The sequence below is a fragment of the Anser anser genome (genome assembly GCF_964211835.1).
Source record: "Anser anser genome assembly, chromosome: 1".
In the NCBI taxonomy this organism is placed as follows: Eukaryota; Metazoa; Chordata; class Aves; order Anseriformes; family Anatidae; genus Anser; species Anser anser.
The window spans coordinates 53,106,801-53,128,899 of record NC_139720.1 but is presented as its reverse complement, the minus strand read 5'-3'; the positions used below and the strand labels follow the sequence as shown (position 1 = coordinate 53,128,899).

The following is a 22,099-nucleotide window of genomic DNA, read 5'->3' as shown; positions in this document are numbered from 1 at the left end:
ATTTCTCATCCAAATGATCTCTGTCAGGGGACAAAGAAAGAACATGGGCTATTGGATTGGGGATATTTACCTGTAATACTGAAGCACAATATCAGGATGATTTGTATAATTTGAAAACCAACTTACTCAGCTGTGGAAAACACTAAATTTCCTTTGGGAAATACATGAAATGTTTTATAGCCTTATCCCAGAATATTCTACGTGCATTTTCTCATGCATGCTGCTAGCAGCTCTGTGAAAACAAAGACTGAGCGTGCTTTTGGGTGATTATGGAATATTTAAATCTGGTTCTAGAAATTATCCATCATAGTGTAAGATACATGGGAGGAAGCTGGAAATCATGTCATTATAGTTGTTAGCTTCTGTCTTATAAGAGTTAGATAATAGGAAATACTTTTGTACTCTTTTCTTCTGGTTATACAAGCAGTTAAACATGCGAATATCTGAGATCAATTGGCCCACTCAGTGTATTGGGTGAACTTGGGAATTATAATAAAAATGTCTTTATGTTGCTTTTTATTTCTCATCAAGAATAACTTGTTCGACATCGATATCATTATATATACTTATAAGTATTTTGTCTGCATGAGTTCTAAACGATTGAAGTGAAAATCTGTATGAGATTTTTCTGCTTACATTGGATTTCTGCAGCACCATTGACTTGTTTAAAGTTACTTCTCTGTTTCTCCCATGTGAGAGGTAAATTGGGCTCTGTAGTTCCTGGTTTCTTCAAGTAAAATTATGTAAACAACTATCAACTCATCTTAATGTAAGGTTTTTCAAACAGCAAGCTTGCATACCCAGAAATACCCCGCAAAGTAAGCTAAAATCTTGTTGTCATGGTAATTTGGAGTACTTTTCATTTTTAGCTTGAAAATGTTTGCAGATTTCCCATAAATATTAGTCCTTATACAGTCTAATTATTGCCATAATATATTTTCTGAGTCATTCATCTTTGTGAACTGTAAAATGTATAGACATGCTTTTCTTTAACAGGGGAAAGAAGTGTTAGAAATAAGCAACTGTATATTAACTCCTCTTTTCTAATTTCATTAACCTTTACATCTTCATTAAATCATCAATTACTCTTACCAAGAACTGTTGAAACAGTAATTTTGTGCTTAACATTTAATTTGAGAGAAACTCCGATGATTCATGTGCTATTCACTTAGGATCTAGGTTGTATAAAGTTTTCAGTACGTCTGGTGGCAGTCTCTTGTACTGCTCAGAGCTGCTGGTAGTCTTTTCTTTACAAACAAACAAACAAAAAAACACCCCAGTATTTTGTTTTATGCATGCATCTTCCATTGTAACCTCTGTTGCCCTCTGTACTCAAAATCTTAATGTAACTAAATGTACAACATGTAAAAGACCATGTTATCACAAAAATTATGCAAGTTTATTATTAGTTCAGTAGCGTTTTTCTGAAGTTAATCACCCAGGTGTTAAGGTATAGGCAGTGTTTTCTTTCCAAGCACCTACCTAGATGCATAACATTGTTCTTTTGATCTCAAGGGATGGTTGTAATTCTCAATTGATAGATTGTAAATTCGCCAAAGAGAAGAAGTTCTCATACCAAATAATACTTGAACTGTTTTCTTGTCAAGACCCTGATTCAGAAATTGTCTAGGTCTGTGCCTTAGTTAGCTTGAATGCTTTTCTCACATTTATAAAGCAAATTCTTTTTATGCTTTTATGTGCATTTTCACTACGCAAATCTGAAGTCTTTTTCTGGTATATAGATACATTTGGTTCACCATCAAAATTATTTGAAGAAAAAAGGATGTGCGACAGCTCCACCTGTCTCTTGGAGGTCAAAGTAATTTCATCTAGTGTTTCATCCACATCTTTCTCGACAAATAACTTTTCTATAGTTACTTTTCAGTATGAGAATAACAGTGCAGTGATTGTGCTCATATTCAACCATGGCATTCATTTACAGAATAATTCAAAAAGTAGGTTTGTGAAACTAATAGGATGACACAGCCTAGAATTGTAGTATTGATTTAAATAAAAGGATTCATCACATTTTGAGATGATGGGAGACAGTAGTTTGTAAAGATACAGTCTCTTTGCTGAAATTATGGAAGTGAAAATGATACATCACAGATAGACCTGTACACTTGATTGTGATTCACAGGCTTATAGTGATATAGCAGGGGGTACTGTGCTGCCTGCATCAATTCCTGGAGAGAGCAAGATTGGCTTTGCCTTGTAAATGTAGCCCTCAGTGTCAATCAAAAATAAAGTGCCATGAAATATAGAACTCACAGCAGTAGATTAGCATTTCAGAAATTAAACCATCTGTTTGAACTCAATTAAAAGAGAATCCAGCAAGGTTTTTCCTAATAGAGTATTCTAGTGCTGATTCTGGAAACAATGCAATGAATTTATTATGCAATTAGAACTGATAAGGAACTGATTTTAATGCTCATTAAATAAACTCAGCAGTACTACGTTCTCAGTAGGATGTTTTGCAATAAATAACTTCTTAATTTTCTTCCTAGTCTATAATTCTGATGTATTTCTTATTCTAGGAAGGATATTTAGTTATGGGTTGCCTTATCCTATTTGACTTTTTTTCCCCACAAGGTCTGAAGAACTCGTGTTTCTGTTTCATGAGGTGGTTTTGATGCAGCTGCTTTTGGTTTTCCCTCTTAATAGCATACATAACAGATTGTCTGGGAAAAAATGCCCATCAATAGGACTGTATTGAGTCTGAGATCTTCCTGTGAACAATTTTGCAGACTGTCAGGAAGGAGAAAGGTGGAAGTTTACAACCTGACGTCATTTTCTTGTAATTTGTCTTTAAAAGTAACTTCAATAACAGTCTGAATTTATTTTTCCCTGGAAAAGTTACAGTCTAGATATCTGCTAAGGAGAAGGCACAGTAAGGAGAGGATGGGTAGCTTTTAGTTTCCCTCAAAGAATAGTCACTTTCTCTAGAGGCATTCTGGAGTACTATACATTGATCAACTCTGCGTGTTGTATTTACATGATTCTATTTACCACAGTTAGTTTTACTGGAGAGCAAATACACATTCGAGTGTACCTACCCTTTTGAAACATATCTTCCATCTAATGAACGGCTTTGTTACTAAGCTGAGGCAGTTTTACTAATTCTTCAGGTGCTCCAGTAAAGATTGTCTTCCTGTAACAGTAAGTAACTTTAATCTGACATTATGGTTTGTAACAGTGCCAGTTGCCTCAGCATCTGGCTCCCTTAAACTCATTGCAAATGATTACAGCATGAAAGAAAATAGAAATCTTTTCCAATATAACAACAACAGTAAAAAAGAAAAACTACAATAAAAAAACTAAATTAAATTCCATATGAAGGTTTGTTGTATATCTCTTAGGTACCATGGGGTGAATGATTGATGTATTTATAGTGGAGCTATCTTGTGGAAGGTTACTGTAACTTGGTAGTTCTCTGCATTATTTCTTCACATTGTGACTGCTTTAAAATACACTTACAATTATCTGATTTACTTTTATCATATTTAAAATATCAACACATGACCCATCATTAATTCTGTTTGAAAAATTCTGTTTAATAGTCACATTGATTGAGTTTCTTGCTAATTAATTCACAAGTTGGTTATTTTACTAATAACAGAGGAAGAAAATACTTTCTGATGGCATTTCTTCTCCACTTCAGTCTGTGAAGGACTTTCCCCGGGGCAGTTTGGAGCAAGCAGCTTCTTTCATTGAGTAATTTCTGACATTGAATTTCAGAGGCAGGAATTGAACTTTGATTTCTTGGTGCTATTTCTGCAAATATATTAGTTGTCCTCCTGTGCTTTAATAAATAAATAATTAAACATTTTTATAAAAGGAAAATATTATTTGCAGTGTTGTTTGCATTTCTTAAAAATGGAGTTTGAAGAGTATGGAAAGCTTTTGTTCACTAAACAGCAGTTATTAGCATATGCAGTATTAAGAGCAAACTTCCAGAGTAGTATGTGTAGGTCCACCACTGAACACTTCTTGGTCTTTTTGATGTTACTTACAAAGCACTGCAAATATACATGTAATTGATCAGATGTAGCAAATAAGGCTGCTTTCACAGAAAGTAGCTTTATTTTTTAACAAGTCACAATCTTGTAAAAGCCTAGCAAGTGATTAGTGTCCAATGGTCTCACTATTAGCAGTCAAAAGACCACATTTTAGAAACTGTGGTCTTAAAATCTTTAAGCTACAAGAATCAAAATTAAATCCTAGCGTTTACCCTGGAAGTTAATAATTTTAATATGTACTGTAGATTTAATTGCTAAATACTATACAGGGAACACCTGCAGGTTACTGGCTGCCAAAAAGTAAGTCATGAATTCATATGAATTATATGGAACAGTGTAATTCAGGATTTTTGAAAGGACCTATAGTGTGTGCCTCTTTTCTCAGCTACTCTTATGTTCTTGTGGATAAAACTAAAGTCAAGACAGAGTGTGAGCAAATCCTTTTTGCTCTATACAACAGGCATGAAAGTGATGGGAGCCAGATGAAGGGGACAAAAGGGAAGAAAAAAGATTGATATGCAACCTTGTTCATGAACAACATTTTTTCAAACTTTTTCAGTTCTGTCAACTGTGTAAAGAAAAACATAGTTCCTTGAGCAATACATCATCTCAAGAGTTTTTTTTTTTTTTTTAATTTATTTACAAAGTTACAGAGTTCATTTTCATTTGTAAAATTGCCTTGGTGACATTTTTATGTGCTGAAGTTGCATTTATTTGAAAAATTTGAAAATACCTTTACTGTTGATAAAACATGCTATCAAAATTGTATCGCTTCAAGAAATAGACTTCAATTGTACTTTCCTGCCAATGAAATTATTACTAGTAGAGGAAAAATGTGGTCTTGTTTTTTTTTTTTTTTCTTGTTGCCTTGGGAAAGTTAGTCAAAAGAAACTGTCTACAAAGTTCATCCTAAAACATGCTGCAATGCCTAACAGTCTCCTTATACACATATTTTTCTTTCTTTTCCTTTTTTCCAGTTTTTGTAATGCTTTAATATAACACTTAAAAAAAAAAATGAGCTGTCGTAATAGTAAATATGCCTGTTACAAGCCTTAAATATTTTTTTGAGATTCTCTTTCTTTGTGCATAGAGCAAATCTGTCAAGTTGCATATAATGGTTTACACAGTGTGCCTGAAAGCTTTACTTTATAACGGCAAATACCTAAATAGTACTGAAAACATACGACAATAGTCATATTAATCAAGTTCTTAAGTGTTTAATTCAGCTGACTGCACTTGTCAGCCAAAGGTGCAAAGCCTTCTTTGACACTTAACATTTCATCTGAACATCTTGAGTCAAAATCCTGGAAATCTTGTGATTTTGAGATTCCTTTAATTAGGACTAAAGTAGAGCTTAATTAAATTTTCAAGGCCAGAAATGAGCTCCTTTTCCTTCTGAAATTTTGGTAGTTAGCTATTCTACTCAAAAGTGGAAGTTATAATGCAATACTTCATGTGACTGTGAGTAGTATCTTGAAAAACTATGCAAAGTTCCCTGAGGACTGATGTATTTGATCAATATCTGGGCAAAAATAGATGTATGATGCATTCATTCTCAGCAGTCATTTTTGTTTTCCAGTGACACTTTATTGGATTGAAAAAAATGAACTTTTTTTTTTTTTGTAAAGCTGGCATGAAAAAACTGAACTTTTTTTTTTTTCCATAAAGCTGGCAGTATACACAGAGATAGTGAAACCTAAAGAATTTTAGAGATCAGATGATCTCTAAACTAGAGTGTTCTCTGAAGATTAGCCAGTTTGATTGTGTTAATAAGGACAGCTATTCTAATCAGCCCTGCGTTTGTGCCACTGGGTAAAGTAGGGTATATTCTTTGTTTTAACACTTGGCATTTCTTCTAAATTAGCAGTGGTTTATCTGTCTTTAGACAGTAACACAAAGCTATCTATTTCTCTTGTTTCCTAGGTTTAGAAAGAAAGTGCATGCAAAAGTACATATTTACTAACATATTTAACTCCATTTAAAAATACCTTTACTTTTTCTTAATAGGACAAATTTCTGTTACTGAAAAATTTTAAACAATTTCTGTTTGTCAGTATGGTAGTACAGATGACATTTCTGTTCAGCAAGTATCTGACTTGCTGAGAATAGACTTTCTAATTAGCACACAGGGTACTCATGTGAGATAAGGTAAAGGAGTCGTTAAATGTTTTACGCCATAATCATAGCTGTGTATTAAAATGATCAAATTGCAGGCATCAGAGCACAGCTGGATTTCTATAAACAAAAATTAAGTCATCTGATGATTTTTTTTTTTTATGAAATCATACAGTGCTAGGAAAATTGGGTAAGATTATCATATGCCATACTGATGAGAACATTTGTTCTGGAAAGTTACAAAGTTTAATTAGAAACATTTTGAGGCCTGGATTTTTTGTATTTATTTTTTTAATATAACCTTAATATTAAATACTCATAACGTATGTTCCTGTTTAGTTTTTATTATGGTAAAACAAGTATGTTACCTAAAAATGTCCATCGCTGTTTCTATATAAACTGAGAGTGATTACTAGGAGTTTTTTTAAGCATAAATCAAAGCAATGGATGCATGGCCGTTGATAAAAAATCTAGATATACTGAAATTACAAATGTGAGTACATTTTTGTGGGACTTTTAAAGCTGCCATGGTGATCTGCAACCTTTACCAGCTGTAACAAAGACTTTTGTTAACTTACTCATATATAAAATGGTATACTCTGAATTTATATAAAGGCCAACGGCAGGTAGCTTTTCAGCAGCAAGATGCAACATACATCTGTATACACTTGTTTAGTTTTGGATAGCTATGTTTTCAAAACTTTGAGTATTCTATGGAGTTTAATATGAAGAAAACACGGAGCGAAAAAATCTCCATTGCTGCAGAAAATTGACGATAAAATGCCCCATATTGGTGTGATAATTTGAGAAACAAACTAGACTGGTTGATGTTCCTCCTTGTGCCAAGTCTAGAACTCTTCTCCAGCTCACAACTCTGGGTTTCCTTACTAATATTGATGACTGGGGAGGGGAGCAATTCTTCCTTCATTTTCCAGTTTTGGGTTTTAGATATAAATATCTTGGAGCTTTTGATTTTAGACAGGAAAGTCTACAGTGTTCAAAAGCACACAAGACTAGATCCATACAGACAATTGCTTTATATTCTCTCATTGCACCAGGCAGATAAAAGCATCATCTGCTTCGAATGTCCAGATGAAAATGTCCAAATGTAAAAATAAATAAATAAAGAACAACAACAACAAAACAAAAATATATGACCTAGCGTTTATGTAGTACCATCAGTTGGTAAGGTGACCAAGTACTGGTCTTTAATTTTGCCTTATTACCTTGGTACTCTATCCTGACTTGAGACTATTGCATAAATGGTATTCAACAGAAACTGTGTATTTTTCCTATCTGCTTTTTTGTGTATGTGTGCTTTGTTTTTTGACGTCCTTATTTTTTTCTTGAGGGTGTTCATCTTTTGGTCTGGAGATTAATAACTTGCCACTTTGGTGAACTAAATATGACTAGAATATGAAATAAAGACTATTTATTTAATGGAATATCGGTAAATTACTAAGGCTGTTCTCTCTCAGAGTTACTATCAATGTAATACTCTCAAACCTGATGATTAAATCCAAGGATCCACTCCCCTCTAGAGCCCAGGCTTGTTGTTAGATTTATGTAGCTATGTATGTTAGTTAACCTCACAGTAATTAGATTGGGATGCAGGCTCCCTTTACAGCAGAGATGTTTAGGTCCACTTCTGACTAATGCAACTGTGGAAACTGTGCTCTTCAGAATATTTACTCAAATTAGTACTTGCAGGGAGAATGTTTTTCTCTCCATTTCTCATCTTCACTATTTAAGCTGAAAGCTGTTGTTGACACAAAAGCATATTTGCAGAAGTTGTTCATGGGCAAACTTGCAATTAAGTGTGCACTTAACCGTCGTAAAGGAGGAGTTGCATAGCATTCTTCCGTTTTATGAGAGAGTTTGCAAAGAAGCTGATGTTTTTGTTTTACAACAGAACTGAATGCTTTGCAGTCTGGGCTGATGACACAGGAAATCTCCCTCAACTATGAATTTTATGCTTTTTTATTCTCTTTGATCCATAACATTTTTCCATACATTCTGTCATCTTCTTCCAGAATGCCTTTTCCACTAAGTTATCTGTTCTTAGACTATTTACTATTGTCATCTCTGACAGCTTACTGGAGATAGGTGTTTTAGTTGTGATTTATGTGCTGTTTGGAACAAAATACCAGAGAGAGTGTATGCAAACTGCAGTTCTTAAGAGATAAAGCAGCATAAAGAACCAGGTAGAAAACATGAATCTGTGGAAGCAGTAACTGACACTTGGCTTGTCTGGCAACAGTAGCTCGCTCCTATGAAAAGGTCTACTTCTATGTGTAACTCTGTCTCTAGAATTTTGTAGTAAAGAGTAAGATCCAGTTGGCAGCCACTATTTCTCTACATACCTCTCCCCTGTGTCTCCTTTCCCCCCACACTTTAAAATAGTATGCTTACATCTTGGGCAACCCTTAGGTCATGGTTTTACTTGGATGTTTTGAGGTCTGTCAAAAGTGCCACCCGTTAAATTATTCTGTTGTCCACGGTTATCTTTAGCAGTAAAAAAAAGGAGCTGTTGACATTTTGATTGCTTCAGAAAATACTATGCTGTGCTACAGCAATAACACCAGTAATAAAAGTTCAAGTGAAAACTCTTGCCATCACTGTAGCAGGATAAAAAAGGTATTACAACACATTGTGACATGGTCACTGATAAGATGAAACAGTCACCATTCTTTTCTTTCATACCTAGTGATCCATTCTACAACTATACTGTGCTGCTTCACTACTCAGCCATTGTATCACCTATGTATCTTCACTTATCAAAGAGAAATACCTTAATTCTTCTTTTTCACCCAAAAGTGCTGGAATGAAATGCTCACATGTGACATTGTGTGTTTTTCTCTAAGTATAAACTTTACTCAACAAGAGCACTTAAGAGAATAAGGGTCCTTAATTGTACTGTTAAAACAAAACACTTAACCTGTGTATTTCTGATTGGTTGGCCATGCTGATTACAGTTTTCATTAAAGGGTCCTGGGCTTGTTTTGAAACATCTACAAGATCGTGTACTACAGTAATTTACTAAGAGCAAGAGGAATATTGGCAACATCTTTTCAGTGACCTTATAAAATGGCTAAGTGAGAAGTAGCTTGCAGTTTTTATTCTACTGGAATATAAGCTGGCATGATTTTCATTAAAATTACCTCAGCAGCAACAAAATGTATTTCCATTTCAGAATCTGTCACTGTGGCTTCTGTGGTGTCAAGCAAAGAAGGTCATTTTAAACAGAACTTTGGGGAAAAGAATTTCAGATTTCAATGCTTGTGTTTGGGCTATTCTTTGGTCATACTTGCCACGCAAAAGCTGTTTTTGAACTAGACTCTGTGTATTTGTTTTTCTCTCTATAAATTCTTAGGCATATATAGGAGTAAACTTGTCTTCTGTTTGGGACTGTTGTTCTGATATGGCATTAGCTATACATAGAGCCAGAGATGATGAACAAGATATTAGTTCATTAACTGTGCTGGTAAGATTCTTTGTATTGGTAGGTCCAATATGGTACTCGGTTACATTACTGTAATCCTGAAGTACTACACAGATTATTTTGAATTATTTGGGGATTCCATAATACATTTTAGAGAAGAATTTAATTCATGTTAATTTATTTTTATTTTTTTGCATGCCCTATGGCTCTCCTTTTCTTTGGTGGTATGGAGAAAGTTTGAAAGAACGGTCATCAATGTAAACCAAAAACACCTCAGGCAACTGAGTTCATGCCTTTTGTTATTTTGTTATTCATTAATTACACTGTTATTCCTTTCCCCATCACTCCCCCAACCATACCCCCCAAAAACACTCTAAGGAAACAAGCACACCACAACAAAAATGCTAATAAAGAGAATAATTCCCAATAGACCATAAAAGACAGCATTTGTAACCCTGATAGAAATGCCAGTCAGCTTTTCTGATGTAAAGCGTCTGTCTCCAAAAGGAAATGAAGGAAGGCCTGTTTCTCCTTTCAAGTCTCTGAAGTAGTAGGTGGTGTCATTTGTTATACAGTGCTACAAGTCCCCAGTTATTGCACTGGTAGCTGCTGGCTGCCTTTGTTCACGTACTGAAAAGTTTTATCAGCTGTCTTTAATAAAAGAAAATATATGTGAAGAAAAACTATAGCAAATGTCTCTTGCTCTGTATCCTCAGACCATCATTTATAACTATCAGGGAGTGATGACGCTGATGTGTAATCCTTCAGTCGTCCAAAATTCTTGCGACTGTTACCATATGCCATAGATACTGGGATGGCTGATGCCCTAAAAAGTCAAGGAGCAGTCTTTCAGATAGCCTGTGCACTTCGTCCTCTGAAACATGAAGGAGTTGGTGTGAACTTGTAGCATTACTTGAAATGAATTTTCACTGCAATGGATACATTTTCATTAATATGGCCTAAAATTTGCTGAGTCTCCAGAAAGTCAGGAATAATAAGCAGAATTTGAAAATTTTCACATTTAGTTAAAAGGTTTATTTTTTTTTCTATATAATTTTGTTGTTTGCTTTAGTGAAATGATGTATCAAATTAAAGACATGATGGCAGAAGAGTTCTCTTAGATAGGTGTACAGTCTTAAATATACAACTTTCTTTAGAGTACTTGATTAGTACCATACACATACAATATCTTCAGGGATGTGTGAAGGAAATGGAGAGGAATTCTGGAATCCATATGAGAAAACTGTGTTACTTCTCACACAATAAGTTTATGAATGTTATAAAATTAGAAATGAGCACATTTTAACATGTGTCTTATTTAATACGAGTTTTTCTAGGTTTAAGTTTTTTAATCCTTATCCTGTTGTAAGCTTTGTCTAGCTACATACATCTGCACAGAATTATATTTTGAGAGAGAAAACAGTACTATGTCAGTGACTGAACTCTTGAAAAAAGCTGTTTGATTCACAAACTCTAGTAAGAAAAATGACTAAAAAATTAGCGAGTATGGACCATCCTACTTATGCTAATGTACAGAAAATTCTCTCAAAAAATCTCCTATCTAAAATTAAACGAATAAATGTATGGATATTTAGACAGCAATCCATTTGCAGTGAAGCTGTTTGCCTATCATTCTTCACTTGCATCATTTCAATCAGCACCCATAACTTCTGTAATTAAGGAGTATATTATTCCATATTAAAATAGTGTGCACTACTGACACTGCTATGGGGAAACTATGGTAATGTGGCTGCTGCTATGTGTTGTCTGTAGCAAAGATTACATTTCAAGGGCTTAGTTTTCCTTCTTTATGTGGCATATGACTGAAGAAGAAACTTTGGAGAGTATTTAACTCAGAAATACTTCAACAAAATCTATCTGGGGATTTTTTTTGTTTTGTTTTGTTTTGTTTTGTTCTGTTTTATAGTAGAAGCCAGTATCTGACTCGGGGCGAGGGCAAGGAGTTAATCTGTCAGGGTTAAGCAAGAAAAATTAAGTCTAAAAGTAATATCTTCATATTTGACTGCATTAGCATTATGGGGTTTACAATAGGGAGGGTTGAACTCATTTTGTTTTGCCTAATTCCTGAAAGTCTGGAAACCATTTGTTCTGAAAACTTGTTTCATTGCTGTCCTTATCAGTTTTTATGATGTATATCTTAATAGGTGAAAAGAAGCAGGAAGAAGGGTGAGAAAATATGAAATATCCATAGAACATAAAAGTAAAGTATTTTCTGAGCACATGTACACTGCAAAATTTAGGTTTTGGGCATGAGTTACAGGGTTGGGGTTTTTTTTGGAAACTTGAACAAGAAGGATAAGAATTTAATTTGCTAGTGGATAGGTTTGGAACATAGGTAAGTCTTCCTCATCCGGACGACTTCCCATTACCACATTAGTCTGGGACATCATCCCTAGTGAATATTTTATTGGCCCTCTACCTACCGTATTTTCATGAAGTTATTTTCATTGAAGGAATTCTAGAGCATTTCTCATCCTCACTCCTAATAGTCTCAAGCTGATTTTCCATGTGGCTTCACGTTTCAAGTACTGCAATTTGATCAGAAAACTGGTGAGTGCTGTCTTGAAACACTTATCCTCTGAGGCAAAAGTATGTGACTTTGAAAGTTGAAAGTGAGTGCTCCTGAAGCTCATCGGAAATGATAGTGACCAGAGGAGGGGGGGTGATAGTGAATTTTATCTAGTATCCTTTTTCCCCTTTTTCTTTGAAATGCAAGGTGCTGGTTTGGCAAATAGCATTACTGTGTTCTCGCTAGCATGTGAAGACCTTATGTATTGGAACAAGGTAGGTTAGACTACTGTCTTTGGCTTCATAAATCTGCTTTCCTTGCCCTTGTAATACTTGTTAGCTCTAGTAACTAGTCATGTTCAATTATCATGTAGAACCTTTTATTTCATGGTGGAATAATCTTAGGATTGAAAAATGAAAACAAGGAGCATTTTGTCTTAGCTAAAGATGGAATAATTGTTAGTAATGTGAGGAGCTTTTTCATAGATTTGTTATAAATGTTTCAAATATTTGTTATTAAAATACTGCTTCCACCATGTTAATTTTATTCAATCATTCATTAAGGAATAATTGCCATAGCCTGAATCTGAATGGATATCCTAGGACTCCTGAACATCCTTAGAATCTGAGAATAGATTGTATTTTCTACTAGTTATAATTAAGACAGAGAAGGGATGAGTTCCAGTGTGTTAACTATTCCCACCAATTATAAACTCTTTATTGGCAATGAGTTAAATTAAAATTAAATTCCTGTCTTCAATCCACTCTTGGACTACTTTAATTTTCTCTTGGAAAGTGTGCTATGCTGACATTACCACATGTAAAGCTTTATGAGGTCTGTGTTTTCTCATTAAAGAAAGAAGTCTATGTCTGTAGACACCAGAGCTCTCTCTGTTTAAAGCACAAAGTACACAGCAGCTGTTCAGAAACTTTTTCTTGTTATCTCTATTTGCTTAAATTGCTAAATTGCTTCCATGAAAAGTCTGCAAACATAAGGGAATAATTTAAGTCGAAGAAGGTTGTCTGAAAAGAAAAACTGAAAATATTCTTAATATTTCTCTTTCCCTTTTTTTTTGTACCAGTATCCAGCTGCCTTAATGAATCTTGGAGCCATTCTCCATCTGAATGGTAAACTGAAAGAGGCTGAAGAAAACTACCTCCTTGCTCTTCAACTTAAACCTGATGATGTCATCACTCAGTCCAATCTTCGCAAATTGTGGAATATCATGGAGAAACAAGGTTTAAAGACAGCCAAGACATGATACCGAAAACTCTGAACCTTTTTTGTCTTAAATTGATTAAAAACCCAAACTAGAACTTCCATACAGCTGTCTGATCAGAGAACTCATTGGACTTGAGTGCAAGGATCAGAGATCTTGATTGATTGCTGCTAGGAGAAGCTATTCTGTTTCTTTGGCTTTTTTTTTTCTCTTTTTTTTTTTTTTGCTAGATAAAAAGGGAGACTGAGATATTCATGAAGGACTTCAGTGTTAGCCCACAAAAAGATTTAGAACCACAGCACTCAAAAGAGGGTGTCTTGGCATATTTGATAAATCATTGCAAATCCCACATTGCTTACTTGTGTGTGGGTACTTGAAACGTATACTGTCATAGAAATACTAAAGGAAATTTGTACAGTATACACTAAACCATATGGGAATAAAAGTGGGAATAAAATAGTAGGTTAAAGTATTTTGTGATACTGTAACTCATTAAAATGCCTACTAAATCCAGTGTGTTTGCAGTTTGTCTTAATGCTGCTGTATCTCACTTTAAGACCACCTAATTCACAGTTGATATGGCCAATTTATATTTTTAATCCTGTCACTTGTGTTTAGATGGCACAGTCATAATTGTTTAGTAAGAATACATATATTATTTCAATTTATTAAAAAATTTGTTGCAGTTCTTCTGAGATGCACAGTCAAATGGCTGTGGGCTAGACAGAATGAGCAAGGAATTGCCCAAATTCTATCATATTCTATCTACAAATCATATGTGTATGTAGAAGCTAAAAAAAAAAGAAGTCCAAAGGTGTGATTTGTCCTGACTTAGCAATATGAGTGAAGCTGATATTTGCCGTGGTATTGAATACGGTCAGCATGTCATCTTAGGAAAAAGAAAAAAAAAAGATAAAAATGTTTGAATCTTTCTACATTGTTGTCAGATAAGATTGACTTTAAACTAGATTCTGCATCCAATATTTTTGCAATAATTCAGCCAAGTGAGATTTGAAAATATTAGTGCTTGGATATGCTACAGAGACTTCATGATCAACTCGGAGAGAAGGGAATGTAATAATACATTGTTGAGGCTAGAAAATAGGGACTGGATTAGATTACGCATAGAATAGCGCACATAGGTCAAGAGAAATGTGAAACAGTGGTTGCCAGTTACTTTTCACAGTGGTGGTGTTTTAAAAACATATTACCTATTCAGATTCTAACCAAATACTATAATTCTGTTTGTATTCTGACATGTGCTAGCAGCAGAGCTGTCAAATATCTAAGTATGCTTCTGGTGAGGTTCAGTTAATTTCTGATTCAGAATGATTTGGCCTAGTTACTGTTTTATTCTTCAGTTTATAAATGTAAAAATAATTTATTTTAAATTGCAGTGTATTGAAACTTTTGTAAGATTTTTTTTTTTTCCTCCAGGCCATTTGTTAACTGCTTTCTTTCTTTGGAATAAGTATTATTGCTTATAAGAAAATGTACCGTTTCATTTAATGACCTGTTGGTATCTGCTTCAATGTTCATTTCATAAAGGTAGATGTAATGTTAAAGTGGTAGAGCACCTTGAACTGAAGCTTCTTCAGGATCTTCTGCTAAAAACTCTTTATTACTGAGAAAGTTTTGTTGGTGGTGTTTTTTTAACTGTTAAGCACCATTCCAACAAAACCGTAGAAAAGAATACTTTGCTGTATTTATTTATTTATTACTTGACTGCAGCAATGTTACCTGCCATTAACACAGTAGTCTTTAAGTATTACTATTTCTTTTATTTTGTTTTCCTTGCATTTTTTTTTGTGGTTAGTATGTGTACCTAATGGGAAAGGGGACACTTGAGTTACTCTTCTTGATAATTCTCCACTTAAGCTTGGATATAAATCTGTGTTGAAATAGATTGGGGAGTAGCTGTTTCAAAGTCAGTGTAGTAAGAAAATGTAGTAGTGTGTGTTTCCTTTTCTTTCCTCTTGCTCACTAAAATATCATATTGCTAAGTTCACAACTGGCCTAGCAGAAGGGCCAGAGGGGCAAGATTGTTTGGTTTTGTGGAATGTGTCAAATTTTTCTCAAATAATGTTTTGGCTGGAAAAGCAAAATTGAAGGGTCAAAAGTTGAATTTCTACTTTATCATTGAAACTAGTGGTAGAACACAATAGTAGCTGAACTTATTATCCTCCTTTACTGTTTTTCTGGAAAAAATATAAAAATAAATTAGATAGAACCTGTGACTTAACGCAGTATAAAACTGTGGTATCTTGCAGCTTTATTTGCTCAACAGCCATCAAACTTCGATGGCTTCTAGGTCTTAACCATTCATTCACTATGTTATTTTTCCTTCAATTTGTACTCATTCTTGTTTAGTAACTTGTATTCATTGCACACAAGAGGGAAGGGGGGAGCACTCATTTGATGCAGTATCATGCTTGTGTTTTTGCTTGTTTCTTTAAAAAAAAGAAAGAGAGAGAAAAAAAGGACTAGCTTAAATTTAACAAGAATGTCCCTGAATACATTTTTAAATATAGGTCTGGGCTTGATAACTTTCTTCTTTTGGGATAAATTTGAAACATGTTTAGAATATGTCTCTCTGCTCAGGGATTTATGGTGGATTATTGCAGACAGTGCTAAAAAATAGAAGAGCACAAGACAAGTTTACTAAATTAAAATTTTATTTTTTGAAAAACTGTTATTTGTATAAATTATCAGATTTGTAGGCTTTCCTTTTTTTTGTAGAAATAATTGTTTATGTGCCAGATAAGAGAATTTCAATTTTGTTTTCAATAATAAAGCATTGATAACTAATACATTGTGCATTCCTTTATCTGTTACTGTAACAACTCTTTTTTAATCCTTATTATTCTAATTTAGTGAGTTAGGCATGAGAGAGCTATATAGCCTAAACAGACTGAAAATCTATTGCAGCTGTTTTTTTTTTTTTTTTCCTATACTCTATTACAATTATTATTCATTTGATATTTTCAAAAAGGTTCTCTGGAAGCATTTTTGAGTATCTCTACTTATAAATATAGCCAAAAGTGTATGGTAACTGTTAAATTTGAATGCTCTTTCTAAACTGTATGGGAATAAAAGCAAGTGAATAAGCTCTACTTATAATTTATTTTTGTATTGACATACAAATATGACCTCAGGAAAAATGCTTCTAGAATGTATAATTGGCTACAAAAACTGTGAAGGAGACTTGGCTTTACATACATGGCTTTTTTAGTGTTTGAGATCACCTTTCTCTGATGCTGTAGTGTTATATGAATAATTTTAAATCTACTGCTTCTTTTACACAGGAGATGTTATGAAGTGATGTGGTTCTCTTATTTTTAATCCTTTTCATCTTTTATTCACAGAGTCTTTTTAGTTAAACGGAACTAACACTGATATTCTGCTACCTACCTTCTGTTGCATTCAGGTCTTATGCATTGATAGATTTGCTCTATAACTGAAGAACATTGATGGTCATGAGTATAGCGTTAGAGAGACTTTGGGTCAATGACTTCCAAATTTAATTGTCATGCCTGATTTTTATTAAAGGTCAAGCCTTGCTTTCAGACATGGTCATTCCTTGCCTAAGTAAGTTTCGATGAAATGGCATATGATGTATGCAGAGTATGCAAAGAATGATCTGTGTCACTCCTTTCTCATAGAAACAGTCTAAAAATGTGCTTGAGATCTCACTTTGCAATTTTATCCCTAAATCCTTCTCTGTGAGATCCTGTTCTGTCTGCCTGCTCTTCCAAACGTCATGCTTTTCAGGTAGCAGATACCTGATAGCATTTCCATTTCTGAGGGAGGCACACAGCAGCTCCACGCAGGGGTAATCAAGCAGGAAGAGTGAGGTGGCTTTTTAAACCTGATGTGTTATACAGGCCCATCTGAACTTGCTCGCTGCAGCTGGCACGGATAGCTGTATTACTTCTGGGGTTTGAGCTAGTATAACGGTAAGTCAGTAAATTATTCCACATGAATACGCCAGCTCATTTGGATCTGGCTTGGTACTCTTAACATGGCTCATGGTGTAAGCATTCTCATAGCAGTTTTGACCACCAGGGGTGGATGCAGGTAGCAAGAGAGAATCTTTATCTCCAGTTCACTTGTGAGAATGGCTGAACTAATTAGTTCAGATGGCTGAACTAACCTTTATTTTGCTGCATCCCTAAGGATTGCATGGGAGAGATTTCAGTGCGAAAATCTAAAGTGATTTAGAAAGAAATTGCAAGAACTCTGAAGAGAATTCCATGTAACCAGTTATCTTTTTGAAACCTGTTTTTCTGGTCCTTTTAAATTAAAATTGAGACCCCCATTCAGATGCTATGCAGGCTTCCTCGGGTGGATTGGCCCTGCAGTTTGAAAAAACCTGCCTTGCTTCACATGGATATTGAATGCTTAATCTCTCTGAAGTTCACTAGTGTAACGTTTCAAGAATGAGTTTTAAAGAACAGAATATATACTATGTTATGCAGAGGTCTGGGGTAGGAAGTGTCAGGGAGGTGATGCAAACATTTCTATGGAAATAAGTAAGAATTTTAGAGGACAGATTTTATTCCTACAACAAAGAGGAAGCCTCAAGATCAATGTATAACAGGATAAACTAAAGGAAAGGGTATGCATTAGTGGGGGGAAAAATAATAAGTCAAAACCAAACATTACCAACCAGAAATACTGACCTCAGAAAGAAGAAGATACAACAGACTTGAGGACATACCAACATATTCAACATGAAAGACAGAATGCACACCTGAAGATACGCCACTTGATTGAAAACCTTTATGGATGCATATTTGTTCAAAGTTCAAATTGATGTTTCTCCCTTTCCCTTCTGTTTTTTCTTTTCTTATCATATAAACCCTGTCATGGTGCACTGGCTCTTTGATAGTATCACCGTTGTAGACTCAGACAGCTTTGGAGGTTGCATATGATGAAGCATTTCAGAAGGGCAGAAACGTCAGAGTGGACCTTCTAGAAAGGTATAAGGTAAAACAGATTAAATCTCTCATGCTTACTAAATACTCATTTATTTTGAATCGGATATTTGATATCTGATATCTGATATTTGATATCTGAAACTCTGAAGCAGTATTCCTGCAGGGTTTGAGTAGTTTAAGCCACAGGTACGACTGTTTCAAGATAAGCAGAAATGGAATTTGGCTTTGATGGATGATCCTGAGTTCAGGTTTGATTTCAGAAGCGATTTAACCTAGTTGAACAGATTTCCAACCAATAGTACAGTGTTTTGGTGCACCAGGAAATCCAAGAAAGTAGAGAGTATTTGGGAGGTTTTGTTTCTTCTCTAGAGTTTTATTTTCCTGTAAGCAAAGCATTTTTTGTCCTTTTCTGGAGAAATATATTTTATCTTGTCTCAAATTTTCTTGAAAACAGATGTTCCTGTTTATCCAGTATATTTCTTTATTACAATGAGAAAATAATTTTACTTAGAACAGATTTATATATTATTTTGACATGTTTGTTGCAACCACAAACATAAGTTTCTCTACAGTACATGAGTGTATAGTAGAGAGTATTGTTCCTTATATTAAATAAATTCCCTCTTCTGGTTTCCATCCAATATGCAAAGCCAATCATTAAAACAAAGAATCACTTTTGCACACCCACAGTTTCTGGAATCCAGCATTGTTCTTCTTGCGGCAGTGAATATTTTTATATGACAACATAAATATATAGGATGTTAGAGAAAATGTCTTATTCCTTCTGTAGAATTGGATCTTTTCTTCTCAACCACCATTTCATAGATTTGTTTCGCTTTGCTGTCCCTTAATGGAAGAAAGTCTTGAAGAATTGGATTATTATTATTTTGCTGAAATATACAAACTTAATAACAACAGAGAACTGTACAAATGACACTCATGTCTTAAAACTCACTGAAAGAGCAAAGCTAGTGTCTGTCATAAAAATAATCTATTAATTGCTATTTCTTCCTCCTCTGAAATGTAGTTCCTCTGTGAAGTTTATATGTGTCAACTCATCTTTTTACATAACTAAACCTGTGTTTTCTCTTTTGTGTGTGTGTTTGTTTTATGGAATAAGTCTCCTGGTTATTGTTATCATCAAAACTATAGATGCAGACAATTCTTGTTGCACAGAGTATTTTTCCTCTCCTCTCTCTTCTCCTTTGTTAGTTTTGTGAATGATTTAGAACCTAGAAGAGGAACTACTTTCCCTGAAGCTAAGGCGGAGAACAGTTCTGGGTGTGAATTGAGCTTCTACATCAGTTTTGTGCCTTATAGACAAAGAAGTTAGAAAGATATAAAACTCGTTTTGCTTTTTAGCAAAAACTGTAAACTATGGACCATTTATGTCTAGACTAAGTCTTTCACTAATAAGAGTTTTAAGCCTTGATAGAAATATTTGGGACTTGAAAAAAAATCTTGTCCACCATTTTTTAATTTATTCTATCAGCTTGTCTAGTAAGAGAGCACCTTTTTCACCCAAATCTCTCTTCCACCTTTGCTGCCTGTCATTTTTAAAGAATTATAGGTGGTACAAAGATGTATTGCAGCAAATTCTTCATATGGGCTAAATTTTTCTGTCTGCAAAGTTATGACTAATAAACCACCAATTGTTTTCTTGCTGAATTTCAAAAATCTATTGTTTTAAAAAAAAATACGTGAAAAGTTAAAAAATGGTAGAAACTATTCAAAGTTCTTTGCAAGTGCTGTTTGCAAGTTTTTATTCCACAAGTTAGATTTACAATTGACTTCAACATTCTAATAATAACTCGATATCACATCAACTAGTTTGTCACTTTGTCATAGTAAAGATACTTTTTGCTTTTGCACATATGAACACATGTATGTCCCATAGCAAATGTCCTGATAATCTTCCCCATCAGTGCTGCACATATTTACCCAACTAATTTGAGTAGGCCGCTTAGTGTAAGGTTTGTTTTGATTGTTATGAAAACATTGCTTTATTTGGCATGGGAAGAAGAAGAAGGCATCAAGCATGTGAAATAAGACGTGTACTGCACAAGATATTTGTGGCCTCTCAGTAGCAATATATACAATATATAAATGTCAATTAGAGGTGGTGATATAAAAGTGGATTTTGTTTAACTCAATGAATGGTAATTTTGAAAAAAGAAGGAACTGTAGCATCTGCAAATATAATCATGAATGTCTAGATTTACAGACAGCTTACTCAAACAGTTTTTACATTCACCAGTGTAATAATGATTTAACGTTAAAGTTCTAACTTTTTTTTTGCTGTTTACTTTATTTTATGTAATAATTTCGATTACTGTGCATTTTTTAATCAACTGCCTATAAATTGAGTTATATTTGAAATACTTTCTCAAATTTATTTGAGAAATGACTAATTAAAGATATCATCAAAGAGGTAATCTTTTTTTATATTTCTTCTATTCTGAGGAAAAAATAATAAGGACAAGCAAGAAGGCTTATGGTTGTATTTAGTTATTTAGTTACTTTTTTTTTTCTTTTTTTTTAAACATTTTTTCCATATAAACACACAATTAACTGTACAAGGAACATAGTGATCCACAGAAAATGGAAGCATGCTCCTGGGCCCAGGGAAATCCAGATGAAACTGTGGCAGCATATCGTGAATGTTTTCCTGGAAGCAGCACAAGATTATGAAACAGGATCTTCACACCACGCTTACGCCAGCTGCAGCATATGATGAAGTTTACCATAATTTTGCTAATCCTGAAACCAGGTGAACACATCTGAGAATGAAGTTCAAGTACATTTCTGAATGTAATGCGTAAGGCTTATGCAGGTTGCACCTGGGAACACCCACAGTACACCACGTCTCAAAAAGGAGTGCTGTTAGGAATCACATCTTTGTCTTCTTTTCTCTGTCATTTGAATGATTGCAGCCAAGGCTTTCTGGCCTGTGAAATGTTCAAATAACCTTCTAGTGGCTGGTATGCCTGGGCTCTCTGATTGCCCTGGCTGTTGCATGTATGTGGCAATGTGAACTTTTATAGGCAAAGTATGCTTAGAACAGACTATGGCCAGTATGCCATAAGATGGCAACCTGCTTAAATATTTTCATTTAAAAGCAGAAGGAATAAAATTTATGATATTTCGACAGAAAACTTTCACAATGCTGTCAAAGCAGCTTTACAGACCTTTCATAAAGTCTTTGTTAGGTAAAGCCTTAGTTTATTCATTTGTGTAAGAGTACAAGTTTAAAAAATAAAAATTGTCTTGCTCAGTAGAGAAGGGTGACAGTTTGGAAGGAAAAATTTAAAAAGAACAGGCATTCTGGTCTTCTCTCTCTCAAATAATGCATTTTTATTCCTTTCACTGAGGAGTGGGGGAAATAACACTGGAAAGGGTTCATAGGGATTGTGAGTGAGTGAGTTCTACTGTAAGTACCTTTAGAAGCTGGATGAATGTTAATTGACCATAGGGAGAAGCTGAGCTGGGAGAAACAGGCTGGACCTTAATGGTTCCCTGGTGACCAGTCAGTGAGGCAGGAGAGAGAGAAAAATTCAAATTGGCAACCATGCACAGATTTCATCTAGCTTATTTTTAAAAAATGTATTATGAAAAGGACCACCCATTTTGATTATGGGAATTTTTTGCTTTGGAGAGGTGGAATCCCTATGACTTCATTAGGCCTGACAAACACAACATGCAAATGCTAAACCATACCAAAATACTTTGAAAGCATTTATAAACAAAATATGCAAATTTGAAGGCCTTTTTTTTTTTCTTTTTTAATGTATTACTACCTTGCAAAGGCATGCAGTAGATCAAACAGGTACCTGA

The 22,099-nt window shown here is 34.4% G+C and overlaps 1 protein-coding gene across 5 annotated transcripts in view; it reads left to right on the top strand.

Annotated features, from left to right (window-relative positions):
• TMTC2 (transmembrane O-mannosyltransferase targeting cadherins 2) overlaps positions 1–16,133 on the top strand; it is a 254,999-nt gene extending 238,866 nt beyond the window's left edge. For 4 of the 5 annotated variants that reach the window (XM_083821393.1, XM_083821391.1, XM_083821394.1 and 1 more), the window contains one exon: positions 13,188–16,133. In XM_083821393.1, the coding sequence (XP_083677519.1) occupies positions 13,188–13,367 (180 nt within the window). In that variant the 3' untranslated portion in view covers positions 13,368–16,133. Of the gene's footprint in view, positions 1–12,313; positions 12,382–13,187 lie in introns of all 5 variants that reach the window. The other variant, XM_083821390.1, reaches the window with a different exon arrangement.
• Positions 16,134–22,099: the final 5,966 nt, after the last annotated feature.